Source organism: Equus przewalskii, chromosome 17 (genome assembly GCF_037783145.1).
Source record: "Equus przewalskii isolate Varuska chromosome 17, EquPr2, whole genome shotgun sequence".
NCBI lineage: Eukaryota > Metazoa > Chordata > Mammalia > Perissodactyla > Equidae > Equus > Equus przewalskii.
The window spans coordinates 26,145,719-26,166,593 of NC_091847.1; the positions used below are offsets into that span (position 1 = coordinate 26,145,719).

The 20,875-nt window shown below is 37.5% G+C and overlaps 1 protein-coding gene across 2 annotated transcripts in view; it reads left to right on the plus strand.

The window, feature by feature from the left end:
- The window catches only part of ARHGAP15 (Rho GTPase activating protein 15), a 607,848-nt gene that overhangs the window by 463,340 nt on the left and 123,633 nt on the right, over nucleotides 1-20,875 (plus strand). For both annotated transcript variants that reach the window (XM_008542643.2, XM_070581269.1), the window contains exon 14: nucleotides 16,855-16,989. In XM_008542643.2, the coding sequence (XP_008540865.1) occupies nucleotides 16,855-16,989 (135 nt within the window). The remainder of the gene's footprint in view (nucleotides 1-16,854; nucleotides 16,990-20,875) is intronic.

The following is a 20,875-nucleotide window of genomic DNA, read 5'->3' on the forward strand; positions in this document are numbered from 1 at the left end:
CGTAGCATCTGGGCACAACAAGGCAAGTTAAGGATGGAGTAGGCACTCTAAGTAGGAATTTCCATGCTTTTGTGAGCTTAATGTTCCTTTAACATAGAGAGCAGCTGTGTTTATGTCAATAATTACACATTGAAATAAATGCATGTACATGTGTTTCTTTATGGGATTAAGGATGTTAGGGATGGCCTTACACAAAAGATTTTTGTCCCTCCCATCCCCACCCAGAAAGTTTCTACAAAATTCAAAAGCAAGTTACACTGCTTTGAGATTATGAAATATTTTTCTGGGCAATTGGATGTCTAGGTTTCAACAGACAGACTGTTGGATTGATATGGTTGTAATTTTCTGTTTACCTCCCTACCTCACGTCTGCTCTCCACTCTCCACTACCCTGTTCAGTACCCAAGATCTGACCTGTATGCAATCTGTCACCAAAGCCCCCTTGCCCAAAGCCTTCCAACTAGATTGGGCCAATAGGAGGAGACAATGCAAGAATACCATGATTGTTAATGCTTAATCCCCAAATTAGTGTCATAGGCAATAAATGCTCAGCTTTCAAAGCAAAGTGAGATCAAGGAAAAGTGGATTGCTCCAGGCAGGATTCCTTGAGATGTGAAGGCTTCCTTTGGGTTTTAAAGAATTGGTAGGATGGGGTAGGAGGAGGGAGTGGATATGATAGCTTAAGTCAAGAATGAGCAAGAACCGAAGTATGGAGGTTTATAACGTATGGTTCTTGTTTGAGAATAGTGAGTACATCAGTTTAACAAAGCAGATGATGAGGGTCTGAGTGAAGTGGAAAGTTAAGATTAAATGGCAGGTCGTACCATATAGCAGAGGTCTTGAATGGATGGAAAAAGAAATCTCAGTCTTTAAAATACATGACAAAGGTGTGGTCAGCATATAAATACAGTCTGTAAATGATGTGTACCGTGGAGGTTTATTCAAGTGCCTTATCACATATTCAAATTAATGTATGGCTGTTCTACCATTGAAAAATAGTTCTGCTCATTGAGGGAAATGTAACCTAGATTTTCAGAAAATTAAAATATAATGTTCCTAAAATGATTTTATGCCTTTAACCAAGATTCGTCTTTTAGTACTACCTTCCTAAACATTTTGAACTAAGGTGAAAAGTTATAAATCTGACAGGTTGTGTGTGCTTTACCAACCAAGTTTCCAATTTGATTGCAAGCTGTCAACTTTTTGTTTGCATAGACATAATCATCGAACCTAGGAAATACCTATTACTCCGTGAGTTTCACTCCTCTCAACTTTAGATGTATTTTGCCCCCATCAAATTTTCGCCATGGTAATTGTTATTAATCAGTAACATATGAAAGCACATTGGTTTTGCAGTGATCGAGGCTCTTCAGCACAGATGACCTGAATCACCAAGTGTGACTTGTTTCGTGTTCTTAAGATCAGTGCTACTCCTCTGGAGACGAAACTGCAGTGGAATTGACCTTGTCAAACAAGCTGATTTGTGGGGCCAGCCCTGTGGCCAAATGGTTAAAGTTCTGTGTGCTCTACTTTGGTGGCCAGGTTCATGGGTTTGGATCCTGGATGCAGACCTACTCTACTCCTCAGCCACGCTGTGGAGGCATCCCATACACAAAGTAGAGGAAGACTGGCACAGACGTTAGCTCACGGTCAATCTTCCTCACCAAAAACAAAAACAAAACACGAGCTAATTTGTGTAGATGCTGATGGTTGGAGATAAAGTATTCACACAGGAATACATGTTGTTGGTTGGATGTTTGTTTCATATGATAGTCTGGAGCTGTTTTCTTATAAACCTCATGTAAAAATAATGTTCTCATTTCCAGGAGTGATTGCTCTATCTGTTTCCATATGACCATTTTCCTCCCTAATTATTTCAGGGAGTCTTTCAAAATAGCTTGTGAATGAGGCAACAGTATTAGAAACTTAGCTGGAGCATTAACTTTCTGCATGAACTTGAGTAAGATATTTAATTTGTCTGGTCCTTAGATCTTCATATGTTAAATGCAGGCATACCTACCTTGCTTGATTGCTATGGAATTTAACTAAGATCATGTGTGCAAAGTGCCCATCACAGTGACTGGCACATGATAGGTGCTAAGTTAATGGCTTTTGTCATTACTGTAGGTGTTTTCATTATTATTCAACTTTTACTTCTGTCCTAATGTTTCTCAAATTGACCTACCCAATCTTTATCTATTTTACTAAACTCCATGCTCAAATATCCAAATGTCTACTGGCATTGCCACATGGAAATGTCAATAGCCTACCCAAACCAAACTCATTATCCCTGGTGTCTTCTTGCCAAGAACAAATTGAATGAACAGAAAATCCTAGCTACTCTTTCTCCGGTGTCTGATATAAGACAACTGCACCGACACATCAGCATCCTTCTCACTAAAACCAGTAGTTTTACTTGGTTCTCTTTTCCCTTTACCACCACTGCTTTCATTAAATTTTAAGGCTTCATATACTCAGTCTTCTTTTCTTTGTATTTCTACAAATACTACTTAGTTCTGACCTTCATGATGTCTTGGACTATTGCAACAGCTTCCTAACTAATTTGCATATTCCTACCTTCTCACCTCTCAAATGCATCATTATATTCCCAGTTGACTTATCTCCATAAAATACAGTCTGAATAATACTGTTTTCCCACTCAAGTTTTTGATGGTTTTCTCTTGTCTAAAGGAGAACATTTAATCTCTTAGCATGGCATTTAAGGCATTCCACTGACTTTCAAGCTAAGTGCTTACTATATTTCATAACCTACCTTTGCACTAGCCATAAAGAGGCTGCTTGCCAATAGTCAAACTTTTATGCTTTTCGTATGTGTGTTCAAGAAGAGTGGCTCTCAGATTTTAGCATGCATCACAATCACCTGGAAAGCTTGTTAAACCACAAATGGCCAGCTGCACCAGGAGATTCTGATTCAGTAGGGCGGAGGTATGACTTGATAATTTGCATTTCTACCAATGTCCTATATGATGCCGATATGGCTGGTCCAGAGACCAGATTTGTGTAACTGTAGCCTAAAACATCCTTCCTCACTCATTTCAGTTTATCAAAACTCTATGATCCTTTACTGCCATTGCCTTGGAGAAATTTCATCTGTTGCCCCAGTCAGAATGAAGCATTCTGTACTCTGTGCTAGCAGAGGGATTAAAGTTTCAGGTTTGAAGCCAGATTGACTGGACTCTAGCTAAATGCTTGAGTGAACTTGGACAAGTTGCTTCATTTCTGGACGTCCATTTCCCCATCAGCAAAATTCAACTAACAATAGTACCTATAGGAAATGTTGGTGTGAGGATAAAATGAATTAATAATATGAAGCACTTAGAATTGTGCCTGAGAAATGATCAACTGTATTATGTTATCTAGTAGTTTATGCCTTTAATTTAACACTCCACTTAGCCATGGAAAGGTGTTTAGGGTTTGCAGACCTAATTCCTTTTCTCGATGTTAAGTTCCCTGAAAGCAGAGACCACATCTTTGTGAATCCCCAGAAACATAGCCCCAGGCTCAGCACTTTACAGAAATCCAGCATAAAAAATTTTAATTAAATTGAAATTAAGAAAAGATTGATCTTAAGTAAGTAAAACTCTTCTAAACAATAAACAAGCCATCCATTTCTTCTTCCCTCATCATAAAGATGAATAAAAATGAGGTCAATTATTAATAATACATTGAAAGTAGGTTTGCCTTTTCCTTTGAATTTTCTAAACTCTATAATTAAAACGACTTCAAATTGAAAGATTGTAAAGAAGAAATTAATCTTATTGGTAAGTAAAAAAGCAAATCCCATGGTTGATGATAGATATGACCTGTTAGCAATAGTTACACTTTTATACTTTCTTTTCTTACAATCAGCGTGTGGAGACCAGCATAATCCAATTAATTGTAATTCCCTTTTGTAGAGTCAGTAAAGTAGTTCATGATACGGAAACACCATTGAAGTCTTATCTCTGGTCAGATAATCCAAATGGATTCTCATTTTCCAGCTACCAGCAGGTCTTTATAAACTTCAGGAAAATAGAATATTTCAACTTCCCTGAACTTATGATAAATGTGATACACAATAATTGGTCTCTGAACTTTAATCCTTTGTACATGCCTAACCATCAGTTTCTAGACTTCTTTCTCTGCTGTGTAATGGTTTCATGAATACACCTGAGTGCCTCTCTATTTCCTGACTTCCTCTAAAATATTTTCTTCCACTGTAAATATGCAGTATTTTAACACAACAGAGCCTCTCAAATGAGCACCTTGCTCATGGTACCTCTTGGACACACCACCTCTCTCCACAGACTCACTCTGATCCATCCTACTCACTTCTGCCAGAGCACATTTCTAGAATGTCACTCTCCTGCTATAGCACTCCAGACTATTTTAATTTTGAGATCCTTCATGCTCTGGCCTGCGCTTTCCTTTCCATCCTCAACACTCTGAGATATGTAACCTATACTTCTGTGCTCTCGAGCAACTCATGGTTCCACAAATGCATCATGTTGCCCAGTCCTTGGCATGACTGTTACTTCTAATGTTCTTTATGTCTCTTCTCTCTCTCTTCCCCAGCCCCCATCCCACCATTGTCCACATGCCTGTGCATAAATTAAGATGATCATTATGTGACACCTCATCTGAGAAGCCTCCCTTGACCACCATCCAGACAAAGCTAGACACTAATCTTCTATGTTCCCATAACCGTCTAGACCAAGTCATACAGTAACATATGCCATGCAATTTTTTTCTACTTGTCTGAATTTCCTATATACTGCCGGATCTTTGAGCTTAGAAACTAGGTCTTTTTTAATCTATTTTTTCACCCCAGCAGCTACATCATGCTTAGCACAAAATTTGAGTTCAATAAATATTTGACAAGTGAATGAATGGGTGACTAAACAACCCACTTATGTCCTCAGTCTTGGTTAAGTGTTTTGAAAGAGAAAGATGAACAAAGAGAACACAAAAATTATGCTCCATGTGTGTGTGTGTGTGTACATACGTCTTTATCATCATTATTATTTTACTATTAAATAGCCTTTACTATCAAAGAGGGTTAAATTTGACAGGTGATGCAAATATATCCATAAATAGTGAAAGGGAGTGCATCAAGCACTAGGCACTAGGCTAAGCACTGGGGATACAAAGATTAATGAGAATGAACTTCTTTGGAGGAGGATGCAGGAGAAACCCTTTGGTTAAATCAGTCTAGTTAAATTATTTAGAGTTGGCCCCAGGAGTGATGGGATTATCAGGCTAGGATTAGAAACACAGTAAGCAGGATCTGAAATGAAGCCGAATGTAGGCCAGAGTAAAGATTAGCATCATAGGTATCTGAGTGCCATCAGGAGGCAGAGGCAGAGGCCCAGGGGTTAGTGCCACAGATGTGTTGTGTTTAGTGTTAGACTGGAAGAGAAGAAAAGCAAAGAGAAGAATCCATGGTCACAGAGCTTGTATCTCCCCATATACATCACTCCTGCTTCCTCCATCAACTTTCATGTGCACTCTAACACGAGGATGTGTAGGGTGAGGTTAGTCCAAGAACATCTCTGCTCTGCCAAGAGAGGTGAGGGTTCATATGGGCCAACCCCACCTGGGCTGCTCAGAAATGTGGCTTAGTACTAACAGGTCACCTGAGACCGTAGTAAATGAGGTCCTCCTATCTTTCTACAAGCGAAACTTAGCTAACCCTCAGACTTGGGAGTTTACATGGTTATCATCATCATCACTATGATCTTTGTTAAAAAAGCACTTGTTGGGCCACCCTGGTGGTGTAGTGGTTAAGTTCACATACTCTGTGTGGGTGGCCCAGGTTCACAGATTTAGATCCCAGGTGTGGACCTACACACCACACACCGCTCATCAAGCCATGCTGTGGTGGCATCCCATATACAAAATAGAGGGAGATTGGCACAGATGTTAGCTCAGTGACAATCTTCTTCAAGCACAAAGAGGAAGATTGGCAACAGATGTTAGCTCAGGGCCAATCTTCCTCACCAAAAAAAGAAAAAGAAGATATTTGTTAAGACTTTAATTGAGCATGTCCTTGTATTAATGAAGGAAATATAAAATTCAAAGGGGTAATTCCTTCTCTAGAGACAACACAATCCTGGTAGTGATATTAAAGAGAACTTGAGAGTTGTCAGCCTTCAGGAGGTTCTACATCATTTTCTTAAACATCTTTCAATCTGCATTCTGTCCTTATCAGCATCTTCCCGCCCATACCTGCATTTAGCACGATGTCTGATACCTAGTAGGTGTCTCATAAATTGTTTTAATGAATAAAAATATGGTTAATTCGATTGAAATTTTATTTTTTTGACTTTATACTATTAATTGTAATGCCAAAATTGACACATAATGTGGAATTCCATTCAGTCATTTCATTTTCTGCATGCTCATTCTCTTTTTCATTTGACTTTGTTTCTATTTAGTTTCTTATTTCATCATAAAATAGTTATTGCTATTTGGGCTAATTTTATTATTTGTAATTATTATGTTGCATATTTATTAAACATCAATTGTTTACCAGTTGTAATTTAAATATTCAAACTTTTCAATTCATCAGAAGTTAAATCCCTGATAAGAGTCTCACTTGTGTTTAACAAAGATTTTATGTATGTTTTTAGTCCAAGTCTCTGGATCTCTCCTCATTTTACTCTTTGTTATGTATTTTTTCAACTATACAATCAAAGGTAACATTCATCTATGGGCATCTGAGAAGAGTCCCAGGCAGTAAGGAATATATATTCCCAATGAACCCTCATGTCTCAGATATTGTGATGGTAACATAAATTGGTGAGCTAACCAGGAGGGCACTTTGGAAGGTCTATCAATATTTAAATATGCACAGAACATTTGACCTAGAAATTCTAGGTCTAGGAATTTGTCCTATTCACACGGGTTTATGCTTATACTTAAACATAAATAATCAAAATACAAGATCATTCAAATTAACACTATGCAAAATATTTGAAATTGAAGCCTGGTTAAGTAAATTATTGTATATCCATAAAATTAAATATATAGCTGTAAAAAAAGAACGAGGAAGCTCTTTATGCCCTGATTTTGAATAATCCCTATGATATATTGGCAAGTGGAAAGAATCAAGATGCAGAACAGTGCATAGATTATATGACTGTGTGCTTAAACGCTGGGGTTGGAAGGTAATATTGCTTGAGTATAGAAAATGTCTTTGAAAGGATACATGGGAAATTGATAATACGGGTTTTTTCTGGGCATGTGAACTGGCTAGCTAGGAATAGACTAGAAAGAGACTTTTGAAGTATACTCTCCTGCATTTTTAACTTTAAATTTTGTGAATATATAATCTATTTCAAAATAAGGTAAGATAAAATAATAAAATTCTAAAAATAACAATAAGCACCACACTCTTCATATTAAAAACCATAGGTTTTCAAGTATCATATTACCAAATGTTTTTATCAACTAGCTTTTACGACTCCTTTGTAATAAAAACAACTCACATTATTTGAATCATTTGTGTGAATTATGATTCTCCAAATTTATGGTAGAAAGGGGCATGAGAGCGATTTTATGCTCCTTATCTTTGAAAGCTGGAGACCCCTGGAATCAGACAGGCAGATTCTCTTTTGAGGTTGGAAAAAAAAAACTCTAAAACTTTTCATTCACAAAAAAACAAAATAACCAGTTATTGATAATAGATAGGTCTATTAAAGAATCTACATCACTATTCTGGACTTGGTATATTGTATAGATGCAGAGTTAAGAGGATGGTGTTATTCTGTGGTTTCGCAAAGAAACTTGATGCATAAAGATCTAACCATCTCACTAACTTTATGCAAGTAGTTGCAAAATTTATAAGACTCCCAACTCTTGCTTCATATACCTTGGTAGAACTCTGGCTATTGTTATGGTATGAAGTAGAAAATTTACTTAGCTACTCCCAGGAATCAATTAAACAGGGCAATTTAGGTTAAAAAAAAAAGTTATCTTCAATAATTGCTAGAAATCTTCCCTTCATTTTCGTTATTTTTAATTGACAACTAACAGATGTCTTATCTAGGAATAAAATGGTTTCAACGAATGAGAGTAGCATTATCTTAATCTACAATTTTGTTTACCTTTTATTTCTATTTTCCTGTTGGAATATTTCCAGACAGACTTCTAAACTAGCAAAAAGCCCAGTCCATCTCCTGCTAACTGATACCGTTTCTAACCCGACGTACACAGACAATGTAGTAAAGGGAATAATAAAAGCCAGAAATTAAACTAGATCCTGGAAACATTTGCCAAAGTCTGGCTGACAAAAAAGATAACGTCCAAATAAATTTTCTGAAAATGTTATAACAAGCCTATACTAGATCTTTTACATATAATTCTTGCACAAAATTAGGAGGAAGGGATAACAGATCTCATTAGCTAAGTGAGGAAACCAGCACACTAAGCAACCTCTATATATGTGCATATAGTTACAATAGATATGTTGTCTGTATGTGAGTATTTACAAGACTTAGTTGTGTTTATTTCCTAAGTATCATTATGAGATATATTTTGACCTGAACGTCTGCTTGATATTTACAAATGTAATATAACTTGGAGAGAACAAATAGTAATGGTGTTGAAATTTAGAACAGATACGAAGAAAACTTTCAAAAATGACTTTGTTGAAATTTAATCCTACGGATTCTCTACCCTTTGGAGTATGTAACATATGAAATCATCCATGGAATTCAAGCAAATTCAGAATCTATTTGGGGAAGACAGTCAAATAAAATGAACCATTGTGTATAGTGTCTGCAGAGTACAAAAAGCCTTTGACTGAATGGAAATAAGAGCAGTGTTGGAAGCTCTGAGTATGAAAAGAATTAAAGAAATATATATTGGTACCATGAAATATATCCTTTTTCTAAATTTATGATCCTTACAAATAAAGTCAATTCATTTTTGTTGGTGGTGTTGTTAGACTGAACAGGGCTACCTCTTCTCAGCTGCCTAGACAAAAAAATCTAGAAGCCTGGAGAGAAGCATGATGTCAATACGATCAGTTTTATAAGGTGGCATTATACACGGAGTTATGATGATGGGAAGATGTTTTATGTTATGCCATTACAAATTAAAAATGCACAAAGCAATGACACATTTGTTATACTTTCCATCTGTGGTGCTCACTTCACAAGTTTCAGTTGTACCTATTTATTATGTTATTATTTACATTCAAATGAAATCTGAGGAAAAATAAAAATAAGACGTTCTCATTTCTGCCTCAGTTCCTGTACTAGATATAGTAGAAAGCTGTTCCACATCCTTCAAAGAGAGTAACTAAAGATATTTCATATTAGTCTGTCATATTATTTGCATGCCTTGGAATTCTTAAGTGATTTCCAAAGAAATATACACAACATGAAGTAAGATAGAAAGCAAGCCAACATGGCCTGCCAAAATATCCCATTGGCTATTAAGAAATGAAAGCTTTTTTTTTTTTTTTAAGTTTTAGTATCTTAAAGAGTTTCTGGTTGTTTCTTTGCTTCCTCCCTCTTTCCTACTTCAGGAAAGCCACACAAAACTGGGAGTTGTAGACCAGATGGCAGAACTGCTCATTCTGTACATAGGTCCAATCATATCCTCTTGTAGTGAAGTAACCATTTTTAAATGTAAGCTTCCTAACAATTTCCTGGAGGTTATTGTGATAAATTGTAAGGAGCAAGTCTCTTTGGTTTGGGAACACAAAGTTTCATACTTAAACCACTTCTTCCCGCTTTGATAGATACCACGACCACAGAGAGTTGATTTGACTTGCACTGAGTTTCTCCTGAGAACATTTTATATATTCCCTAGTATTTTGTGTCTTGAGCTACAGCAGTAACGAAATATTTCTACTCTAGAAGTAGTAGCTGGAAAAAAAATAAGTAAGAAAATGGCAATCATGACTTTACTCTCTGTCTGGAGGCCACACTAGAAAGTATCTTCCCTATTTATAGAGCAAATCATTTGAAATAGATTGAGCCTGAATAGTCAAGCAATTATTCAACTAATTGAATTCCAACTTATATCCTTTCTCTGAATCTTGATAATTATTTTTATTCAACTGGAATTGCCTAAACTGCTATCTCCGTTATCTGCCAGCTTTCATAAGTGTGGCATAGCCCATGTGTTGAGGAAATGTTCAGATATGATCCAGGAACATGACATCTCTCTCTACCTCAAACCTTTGGGCATTGTATTAGTTTTCTAGGACCGCCATAACAAAGTATAACAGACTGGAGGCTTAAACAACAGAAATTTATTTCCTCACTGTTCTGGAGACCAGAAGTCTGGGATCCAGGTGTTCAAAGTTGCTTTCTTCTAAGGTCTCTCTCCTTGGCTTATAAATGGCCATCTTTTTCTCCTCTCTTCAAATGAACTTCCCTCTGTGTATGCCTGTGTCCTAATCTCCTCTTCTATAAGGACATCACCAAATTGGATTAGGGTCCACCCATGTGATTCCAGCGCAGACGATCAGAGTGAGGATTGTGAGATACTGTGATTCATCCAGACTTCTTCCCAGTGTCACACTCTTGCATGTAAAGTTTTTATTGATCTCGTATGACAAACAGCATCACACTGAGGTAAATTCTCTAAAGCAGCCAGGATGGTTGATGATGTTTGCTCAGTATTTCCATTGCCTTAATCCCTTATTTATTTTGCCTTTGGTGCCATTATTCACCTTTCATTTTACCTTAATTACTTATTTAAAAGCCCTATCTCCAAATGCAGTCACATTCTGAAGTACTAGGGGTTAAGACTTCAGCATATGAATGAGGGGGAGGCGTTGTTACATAATTCAGCCCACAATAAGCATAATGCACAGTTTTAGGGTGATATACTTATTCTTTGAGTTTGTCCCTACATGTCCTCAAAGTCAATAGAATATTGTTCTAGGTGACAGAAATATGACATAAAAAGTCTAGAACTTAATCTATGTTCACTTGAGTAATGTTTCTGAGCACCTGGTGAAACCATCTCCTTTGAGGAATATAAAGCAGCCGTAACAACTGTAACTTTGAAAAGCACATAGTACAGTCCCTGGTATGTAGTCTTCGTTTAATCTCTGTTTGTTTAAGAAAAACTAAGTAAACAAACAAATTAATTGGCCAGTTGGTCTAGTTTTCGAAGATAAGATCTTCACTGAAGTCTCATATTATAACCGAGGTACTGTAAGAAGAAGCTTTAGCAACTGCAGCATAGAGAGACGCTGCCTTTGGCATAGAGTTTACATCATCATGTGTGAGAATTTGAAACCTCTCTAATCCACCAGAAATTAGATTGAACTGTCACTTTTAGGAGCCAGCACGACAGGAAAGGTTGAGCTAGTTGAAAGATTCAACCAACTTCCTTTTGATCCACTCCTTTAAATGCTAAACTAAAAATCAGCTATAGCCTTATAGATAAACAGTATGTTTTATCCACTTTAATATCTAATCTTCCAATTTGATTTTATGGCCAAACGTATTATTATTTTTTAGATCGATAGTCCCTCTGGCATCTCTTTCATTCATAATGTGACTTTGATGTACCCAGCAGGCCTTTCAGATAAGATTTCCAAATGGTGATCTGCGCTGGAAACAGATACCACATCCGTTATGAGCGTTTCACAATGTAATAGGTTCTTGTCGCTATATTAATGAAATCAGAGCTATTCTTTCCAGGTCCTGGGAAAGTTGGGGTGTCTTTCCCTCTTTTTTTTATTACAACAGTAAAATAAAAGTTGGAAAGAGGCTTTAAAAGTGCCATGGAAAAAATTACAAGGTATGATCTTGTTTTTCAACACACAAAGAATTTCGTCTCTGCTCTTGTGTTTCTACTCTATTCTGGATAGTTCAAGCCACATTTCAACCAATGCTGGGTTAATGCAGTTTGAGTTTAGTTAAAATCAGACTTGATATTGCAACCTCTAGCTACACCAATCTACTTAGCAATGAAGAACACTAGAGAAAAGCAGTGATCAAACTACCAGTGATATTTAAATAAGCCTTTTTCCTTGGTAATTACCATTGACCTCTGGTGGCCATCAAAGGTCTTTCTTTCATTTCTCCTGTTTAAGAAAGTTTGTTCCTAATGGCTATTGTTGATTTTTTTCAAATATAATTGTTCTTAGCTTGACACAGATAAGTTTTTACTTTAGAAAAATAAGTAAAATACATGAAAGACCCTTCAACAAAGGACATTTCAAGATGGCCTTGTTTGGATACAAGATTTAGATATATTTTTTGTGATCTCGTAAAAGTCACGTAATATTTGGATTCTGGAGCTCAACCTATCTTCAATTCTGTTTGAATGCTTTAAGCCAAAAGCCATGACCAAAATGAATTTAAGGTAGTGTAATTAGAGAGCCAGGAGAAGCCAGCACAGACGATCAGAGTGAGGATTGTGAGATACCGTGATTCATCCAGACTTCTTCCCAGCGTCACACTCTTGCATGTAAAGTTTTTATTGATCTTGTATGACAAACAGCATCACACTGAGGTAAATCCTCTGAAGCAACCAGGATGGTTGATGATGTTTGCTCCGTATTTCCATTGCCTTAATAATCCCTTATTTATTTTGCCTTTGGCGCCATTATTCACCTTCCCCATCATAGTTGCGTCTTGCATGTGTTCGTTTCCTTGTGCTTTCCTAATGCTTTTCACATATGTTTTCTCATTTAATGCCAACAACTATCCTTCTATCTTCATTTCACAAATAAATAGATATGAGTGAATTAGTGGTAAATCCAGGCCTGGTGTTTTGTTTAATCTCCTTCCCACTAAATCATATTTCCTCCTCACACTATCAGGACATAACAATTTGCTCCATCTTCTGCCGCTTTTCTAATGCAGTTTCTTTTTATTCCAATTTGCTTTATATCTGTTTATATAAGAATCTGTGCCCTCTGTTAATGAGTAATTATGAAAGATCAGAGTCAGATTATAAGGGAAACCATAGCCTCAAGTAAGACATTTAGGGATAAAATGTTAAAGTCACTGTCTTTTAAGTAATGGTCAAGATAATACGACTTGCAATTACTCTTTGTCTACTTTTTCTCTTTCAGCTTCTGAAGCCAAGATTAAGTTTCAACATAATAGTTTTGAGGGAGGTGTTTACTGGCTCCTTATCCTGGATTCATCACTTTTCAGGCATGGAAAAGTTATTCAATCTACTCATGCCTCATTTTCCCCATCCCTATACAGTGACACTGCTCCACTGTACAGTGGAGATGATGATAACAATAGCATGGACTTTATTGTCTTATTGAAAAAATTACATTAGATAATGAGTGTAAAGTGCATAGCATAGTCCCTAGTATAGTGTAAGCACTAAATAATTCTTGGTTATCATTTTTGTTGTGAAGCATCCTAAATCGTGGTCATGTGAGGTTTGTTTTGTAAAAGGTTTTGATTTTGTCAAAAATAATTACCAACTCTCAGGGCTGGCCCCGTGGCTGAATGGTTAAGTTCAGGCGCTCAGCTTTGGTGGCTCAGGGTTTCGCCAGTTCGGATCCTGGGCATGGATGTGACACTGCTCATCAGGCCATGCCGAGGCAGCATCCCACATAGCACAACCAGAAGGACCTACAACTAGAATATACAACTATGTACTGGGACACTTTGGGGAGAAGAAGAAGAAAAATAATAGTAATAATTACCAACTTTTAAGTTCATATTAAACAAATCTCAGTATGTATGTCTCTAGTTTTCCAGTTCTCTGCCTACCTAAGGTAAACTTCATAACTCAGTATTTATGGAGTAACTTATGTAGACTCTTACAGGCTCCATTGTAGTGGTTCTCAACTGCGGATAACTTTGCACTACCGGGAGGTATCCGGCAATATCTGGGGATATTTCTCATGATCACCACTGAGAAGTGCTACTGGCATCTAGTGGATTGAGTCCAAGGGTGTTACTAAACATCCTGGAATGCACAGGACAGCCCCCACAACAAAGAATTATCCAGCCCCAAATGTCAATAGTGCATCACTGTTAAGAAACTCTGCCCTATTGGAAAAGGGAGAAGCAAAGATATCATCACTGCCAATAGATTAGCTGGAAAATGCTGTCAAATAATAAAAATGTGTTTATGATACCTGTTAATACTGAGATAGGGTTATAGTCAGTTCATCTTGAGAACTGATTGGATTCACGAGAAGGCATATAAATAGGGATATAACTGGATGTTTAGATAAATCAAAGTGGCCTTGAAAAAGGTACCTTAACGTCCTCTGGTTTTCAAGGGATCTTAACCTTGGTTGCTTATGAAAAAACTTAATATAAAAATTAGATATTATATTCCAAAACACTCTTTCCCACTACTTGCCATATTATTTAAGCTACTTGTTGGAGGGCTATAAATTGGTTTTTTTTCTTTAAATGAAGACTATATAGCTATCTATATCGGTAATACTGGCTTAAGTAACACAAGTTGATATTGATATTATATGGCATTTTGAGTGCACATAATCAAATGGCATTATTGATGGGTAAATTTTATTTTTTATGTATATTGAAAAATTCCATTTTCACAATCACTTGAATTAATGATGTTTATGGGGAGGCAATTATTATCAATGGCATTTTCCTTTGGTTAAGCAATTATTTGTTCTTGTTGTTTTGGTCAAGATAAAAATTATTCTCTTTACCTGCTGAACACTTTCTTTTGGCAATCTCAAACCCATGCACCAAAATGGCATTTTGTATTGGACTTTTCTGATAAATTTTTGGTAGAGATAGCTGTGTGTGCCAGCATGTGTGTGTGTGTGTGTGTGTGTGTTTAGGTTTCCACTTAAAGTTCAGTGCCAAAGCTACAGTACTTATACATTTTCTAAATGTGTTTTAAGCAATAAGTTGTACAACATTTTTAGAACATGTGTTAAGCTATTTCTCTAAGAATGAAGCTCTTAACAAAACATAAGCACTCTGCATGAGATCTTAGCAGCAAAGTGCTTAAAAGATAAAGTAAGAATTGGTACCATGGGAAGAACACCAGCTGTAGAGCGCACAGGTCCATTATGAGAAGTATGGTAGTGGGTAGGGAGAAAATGATTTAATCAGGAGTAAAACCAATTTTATTATAAGGGCACGCAGGGGGTGTGGCACCATAGTGAGAGGGACATTTCAAAATATCTGACAGATTTCAACAATGTGAAAACCCTGTTCTTTAAAGTGACAGTAAACCCCATCAGGTCTCCCTTTTTGATGCTATTGTTAACAGTTGACTGTTTAAAGCTGGCCTGCTAAGATGCTGTCGGCCTATTTCAATAGTGTGTAGCCAAATAAAAGACTAATTGTTGAAATACAATCAATCAAAAATGATTGCAGGGCAGAAGGAAGGTCTCCTCTGCTGATTTTGTTGTGGATCGCGTTATTGTGTTATGATTGAGGTAGGAATGAAGACTGAAAGGGAAGGAGAAAATAGCCCATCTGAAATAAACAGATCCACCTTCGTTCCTTCTCTTTGCAAACATCCTATTGAGCAGGAACGTCACTGACTAGCCCTGGAAATAATAGTCCATTTAGAAAAAAAGATCCGATAAAGATTTCAGCTAATATTTTTAAAAGGACATGAACACTATTAGCAAAACAGCCCATGCAAAGATTCCCTACAGTGACAATTCTCAGCTTTTCTTACATTTTTGGTGCAAATTCTCCTCTGCATTCATAAAACTGACACCAAGGGGGCACGTGAATGTAAGCCCAGTACATCAGTAAAGAAACAAAATTCCAGTTGACCGAATACTTGCTAAGTTCTTGCCAGGATAGTAGTCTTTTCAGTTAACCCCCAGGTTGTCTAAAATGATTAGCTTTAGCTTTAATAAGCCCAGAATCCAAAATCTTTTCCGCATTGGATGTTTAGAGAGACAAATACTATGAATCCGCAGCAATGTTTTTGCCTCTTGCTTCCTTTGGTTGTATGTAAAGATGTCACTTTCAGACCCTATTACATCCACTTCTTGGGTGAGAATGAAGCCAAACTTTCACATCGAGGGTAAAAAGGAAGAAAATACTTGCCCATGTCTCTTTATGTCTTCTAAAAACTTCATTTTGGCATTTATTTTCCTTAATATTGAAATGTCTCAACTCCCTCAAGCTTCCCAAGCAAACATTTCTGTTGTTTCTAATAGGACTTGGTAAGCACTTGTGGTTTGTCTTTTGTGTGTTATCATTTTTGACAGCTTTGCATAGCCTACGTAGGCCAACAGGGGTCTGTCTAATATTGTTGCTGGGCGCATTTTCCTCGCTGAGATGAAAACTTAAAAAAAAGATAATTTTGAAGCAGTAGGAAGGAATTAATATCCTTTCTCACTCAGTATTCTATTCCTTTCTGACTATATATTCAGCAAAAAAGGGAAAAAAGTGTTAGCCATTATTCCCTTGTACATAGCAAGGCTAACACTTGTAAAGCAATAACTCATTTTCTATTGCCATGTTTAGCATATGTCTCCTGTTGGCTCAGCAAGGCCTTTAGGCCGGTCCCTTGAGCCGGCCATCGTTGGCAACTCTTAGCCCCTCGGCCTCAAAACCAAATAGCTTTGAATCATGTTGAGCTGTGATGCTAATTTTCATACTGATGCATTATGGGAATAAATGTATCTGACACACTGTGTCAATGGCACTGTCTCTTTGTGTCTCTTGTTTTTTTGTTAGCTGCATTCCTACAGATGGTATTCCATTGAAAATGTTCCCTTCCTACGGAAAAAGGGAAAAAAAAAAAAAAAAGCATGCACAGCACCAAACCTCTAGGTGCAGAAGGCTGTTAACGGTTGCTGATGATAGTAGGCAAACATTAACATAATAATTAGTGTCTTGTAATTGTTTCATTAAAACCAGTTGTTCCATTTCTCCTCGTGTTTTCCCAGAAGAGAAGCTGAATTTGGACGACAGCCAGTGGGAGGACATCCACGTTGTCACCGGAGCACTGAAGATGTTTTTCCGGGAGCTGCCAGAGCCGCTCTTCCCTTACAGCTTCTTTGAGCGGTTTGTGGAAGCCATCAGTAAGTACCTCGCAGACAGGAGCGATTGGTGGACTAAGCCGCCAGCGCGGAATTACTAAGTAAATAATAATGACGAGAAGAGCAATCATGGAGGTAATAATATCCTCAATGCTCCACATCTTTCATTTTAGTTTTTGTGTTTTTCATGGCTTATTTTTATTTCTGCTCCTGCAGTATTATCTGAGTTTTTTAAAAATTAAGGGAAAAAAATAAGGCTCCTTTTTAGGGTGGCCAATGTTCAACTAAGCTTCCTCAAATGAAAATAGGATCTCATGGAATTTGCTTTAAAGGAGTCACCTTTGGCACCCCCATTCCCTACCATTACATTTTCAGAATTGCAAGCAGTTTAACTGACTACAAAGGGATCTTGAAAAAAAAATTAAGTGAATTAAAGAGATGTTAAATCATCAACTGAGGCATCGCCTTTTCTAGACTAGTTTACCCTTCGCCCAAGAGCACTGGTAAACATTTGGCTACAATTTACTTATGAGCAGTGTGAATCTTAAATTAAGTAATGACAAATTTCTTCTGTTAAATTGGTGACTTTATGGAAGGTTGAGTTATATCACTTGCTAGGCAATAGTCATTGTACACTCCACAAAGCTTCCTTTTTTATTATTTTCTCATTCATCAAACACACTTAAGTAAAAATGAATGAATGAATGTAAATCTTTCCAAGTGCAAGAAAACTTCTACTATTGATTCTTAGAGAAGCAACTACTAGTACATCTCTAAATTTAATCTCTTAGAGTATACGTACTATCATAGTGACAGCTTGGAAAAAGTGTCCTGGCAAGCAAGCTGTTTCAGGGAGGAAAAAGAAAGAAAGAAGAAAGAAAGGTAAAATTAAAAAGCTTGCAAGCCTGGCAGGAGCTTAATTAAAGTCCAAACAAGAAAAATCTCCAAGAAAAAAAATGTTCTACTTAGGAGGTCTGATCTTGGCTGGCTGTGTGTGCAGTGTTCCTATCGGTGGGAGTGGGGATGTGGGAAGCCCGTGTTGCAGGGCAGCCCCTCGATATGCCCTTTTATTCTGTTTTTCATTCCACAAAAGTCATCATACTTGTTTAAAGCTGTGGCAAAATGATATCAAGAGGAATGAAATAGAGTTTATCTTCCCAAGGTCTTTCTCTTGTTCCTGCTCACCACTTCAGATTTTGTTGTTGCTGTTGTCCAGTGTACTAACACTGTTCTAACTATGGATTTTTTTGGTGAGACTGGAGCTCTTATCCCCTGCCATGACTTTCCATTTCATAAGCCCTCTGCTTCTCAAGAACAACAGGATTTTATAGCTCCTGGGCTCTCTTAACTTGTTTTAAAAAAGGAGGAATCAAAACAAAATACACAAGCGTGTATTTCCATAACAGCTTAGTCTGATATTTTGTCTTGGAAGGTGCAAGCATGGAAGTTCATTCACAGTGCTAGGATAGTGCTCTGGAAGGAAAGTGGGGACAGTTGTATTTCGGTACCTATCTCTGATTATGTAGATTTAAAGAAGTCATACAAATTTCACATCGTGGTCTCCATACTTTTGAGTGAAGATTATCTTACTTAGAAACATACTTGTACATGTGCTGATTTAAGAGCTGTGAATAGGATCCCCATCATTTAAGCTTCCCTTAGCTCACCTGATTCTGAAGGTATTAGGCAATCCATTCCCTTAGCTTAAGAGATTCGAGAAGTAGGCCTTCAGAACCCGTGTGAGGATGTGTCCTTTAAATTTCCATAATGTATAGGACCATCTATATACTACCGTAGGACGCAGGTCCAAACTGGACAGAATTTCAGAAACACTGGCATGGTCAGACTGAACAAGGCAGAGTTGAAGTGGGAAGCATGCTATTGTGTCTGATGGCTATTGCAACAGTTTTTGCCAACACCTATTAAATGGATTATGGTGACAATAAATAAGACAGTGCTTAAGAAAGTCCTTTAAAAATGTAAGATACAGTGTAAGTGCTAATAGTGTTTCTCCAGATGAGCTTGGTTTGAGAAAACAATCTAGAAGTGAAGAGACAGGAGAGTTTTCCTTCATCGTTCAAGGCAAAGAGAATCAATCTCAGCAAACTTGCCTTGCCTAACTTAGAATAGGACTTCTCATTTTTACATGTAAAACGGAGGGACTAACCAACAGGGTAATATGGCTGAGAAATATGCTATGATCCTGGACAAAGACGTATGTTTACTAGCTTATCTATTTTTGGCATAACCTTGAAGTTAGTTCTTGTGTTCTAAACTCAGCTCAATGTTGTAGTTCATATTTAAATATCCTTAAGAAATGGGAAGAAGGCCGCCTAGTTCCTTGGCAATGGTAAAACCACACCAGAGGAGGTACTTTTACCCCGTTGTGTATCAACTGAGTAAAAAAGTCTTTCAAAACTATAAAGACATTCATATCCAGTCCCAGAGGGGTGCTGAGCTCTCTCATAGCTCTCACTGCCTCTTGCAAAATCTACACAGTGAAAAGTTCAACGGACTTGCCCATGAATTCTTGACTTTTTATGTAAGGAATAAACCAGGAAACAACCAGGTAAAGTAAATTCACAGGGGAGATGGCCGTATACGCTGGCTCTGGGCTTTGGCCATCTTCGCCCTTCACTTCTGTGCTCTGTACTATGAGAAGGTTGACTCTAGCCAGCTGCGTTTCTCAGGTGCTCTTGAAGGCTAGCTTCCTGCAGTAGAAGCCACTAGCAGTAGGTAGCAGAGGAAAGCTGAAGGAACAGGCCAGCCAGTTCATTTGTTTATCCTCCACCCCTTCTCCCCTGATAGCTCATCTGCCTCAGGTAGAGAAGGTACCTGAGGATCCGTCTCCTCCATGGCTTAAACTTTGGCTGAACAGACTCACTGGCTCCAGCTTCCATCTGGTGATGTGGTCCTTCCACCTTTTACCCCTCCAACCTGGTAGTATCTTCCTGCGGTGGCTAGTTTCCTGGTTACTTCACGCTTTCTTATTTGGCTCTCAGCTTCTTCATCAGATGGGTAATCAGTTCCCTGCATCAAAATAATTCCCTCTGCTGGTGTAAATACTTGAACTGGTTTCTGTTCTTTGCTAGACACAGCAAAACATCATGTCAGTCAATGTCACGGTTCTTGTAGCTGTAATATTATTTCTCTTTTCTCTTTCACTACCCCCAACCCAGTTTGTAAGGCTCACCATTTTTATTTGGCCCCAGATTGAGAGATCTGGTGCCCTCCCATGACAGAATTAAAAGGTGAACAGACCAAAACGAATTTTACATCCAACTGGAATGTTTTGCCTCTGAGGAGGAAATGTTATTTCATGTACAAGCAATTAATGACCACTTGTACTATTTGAATTACTGTTAATTCTCATTATATGTTTGAAAGTCGTCATTACATATTCCAAGAAAAGAGAACAGAAGGCATTTACTTTTTAAAATAGTTTCTTTTTGGACCAAACACAAACATTAATATGATAAGAACTTGCAATTGCCATAGTGATCTCCCATCTGATAACACTCATTGGGGTAACAGAAACACCAGAGATTGTTTTATACTTCAGAATCCAGTGTTTTATATTTCAGAATCCAAGTAATGCAGCTATTGATCTGCAATTCTACCCTTGAGGTCAATGCAACTGGGTCACCTGCAGGTTATTTCATGGGGATTTAACCCACTGACTACGAGGACTTAATTCCCTGGAAATGACTTGTGCTGAAGGCATTATTAGTACTGTAAATGTGAACTCGGTACAAAAACACAGTATAGAGTTTTATGATAGGTGATGCAATCTTGTGGCTAAAGGCCTGCAGGGGATCTGGACATTTCCTGTATATCTAAAGCCTAGGAAATATACTAAGTTTATCTCTATTCCCATCTTTTTCATTCTGGTAACTCTACAGATCCAAAGAAAAGAGACAACAAGCAG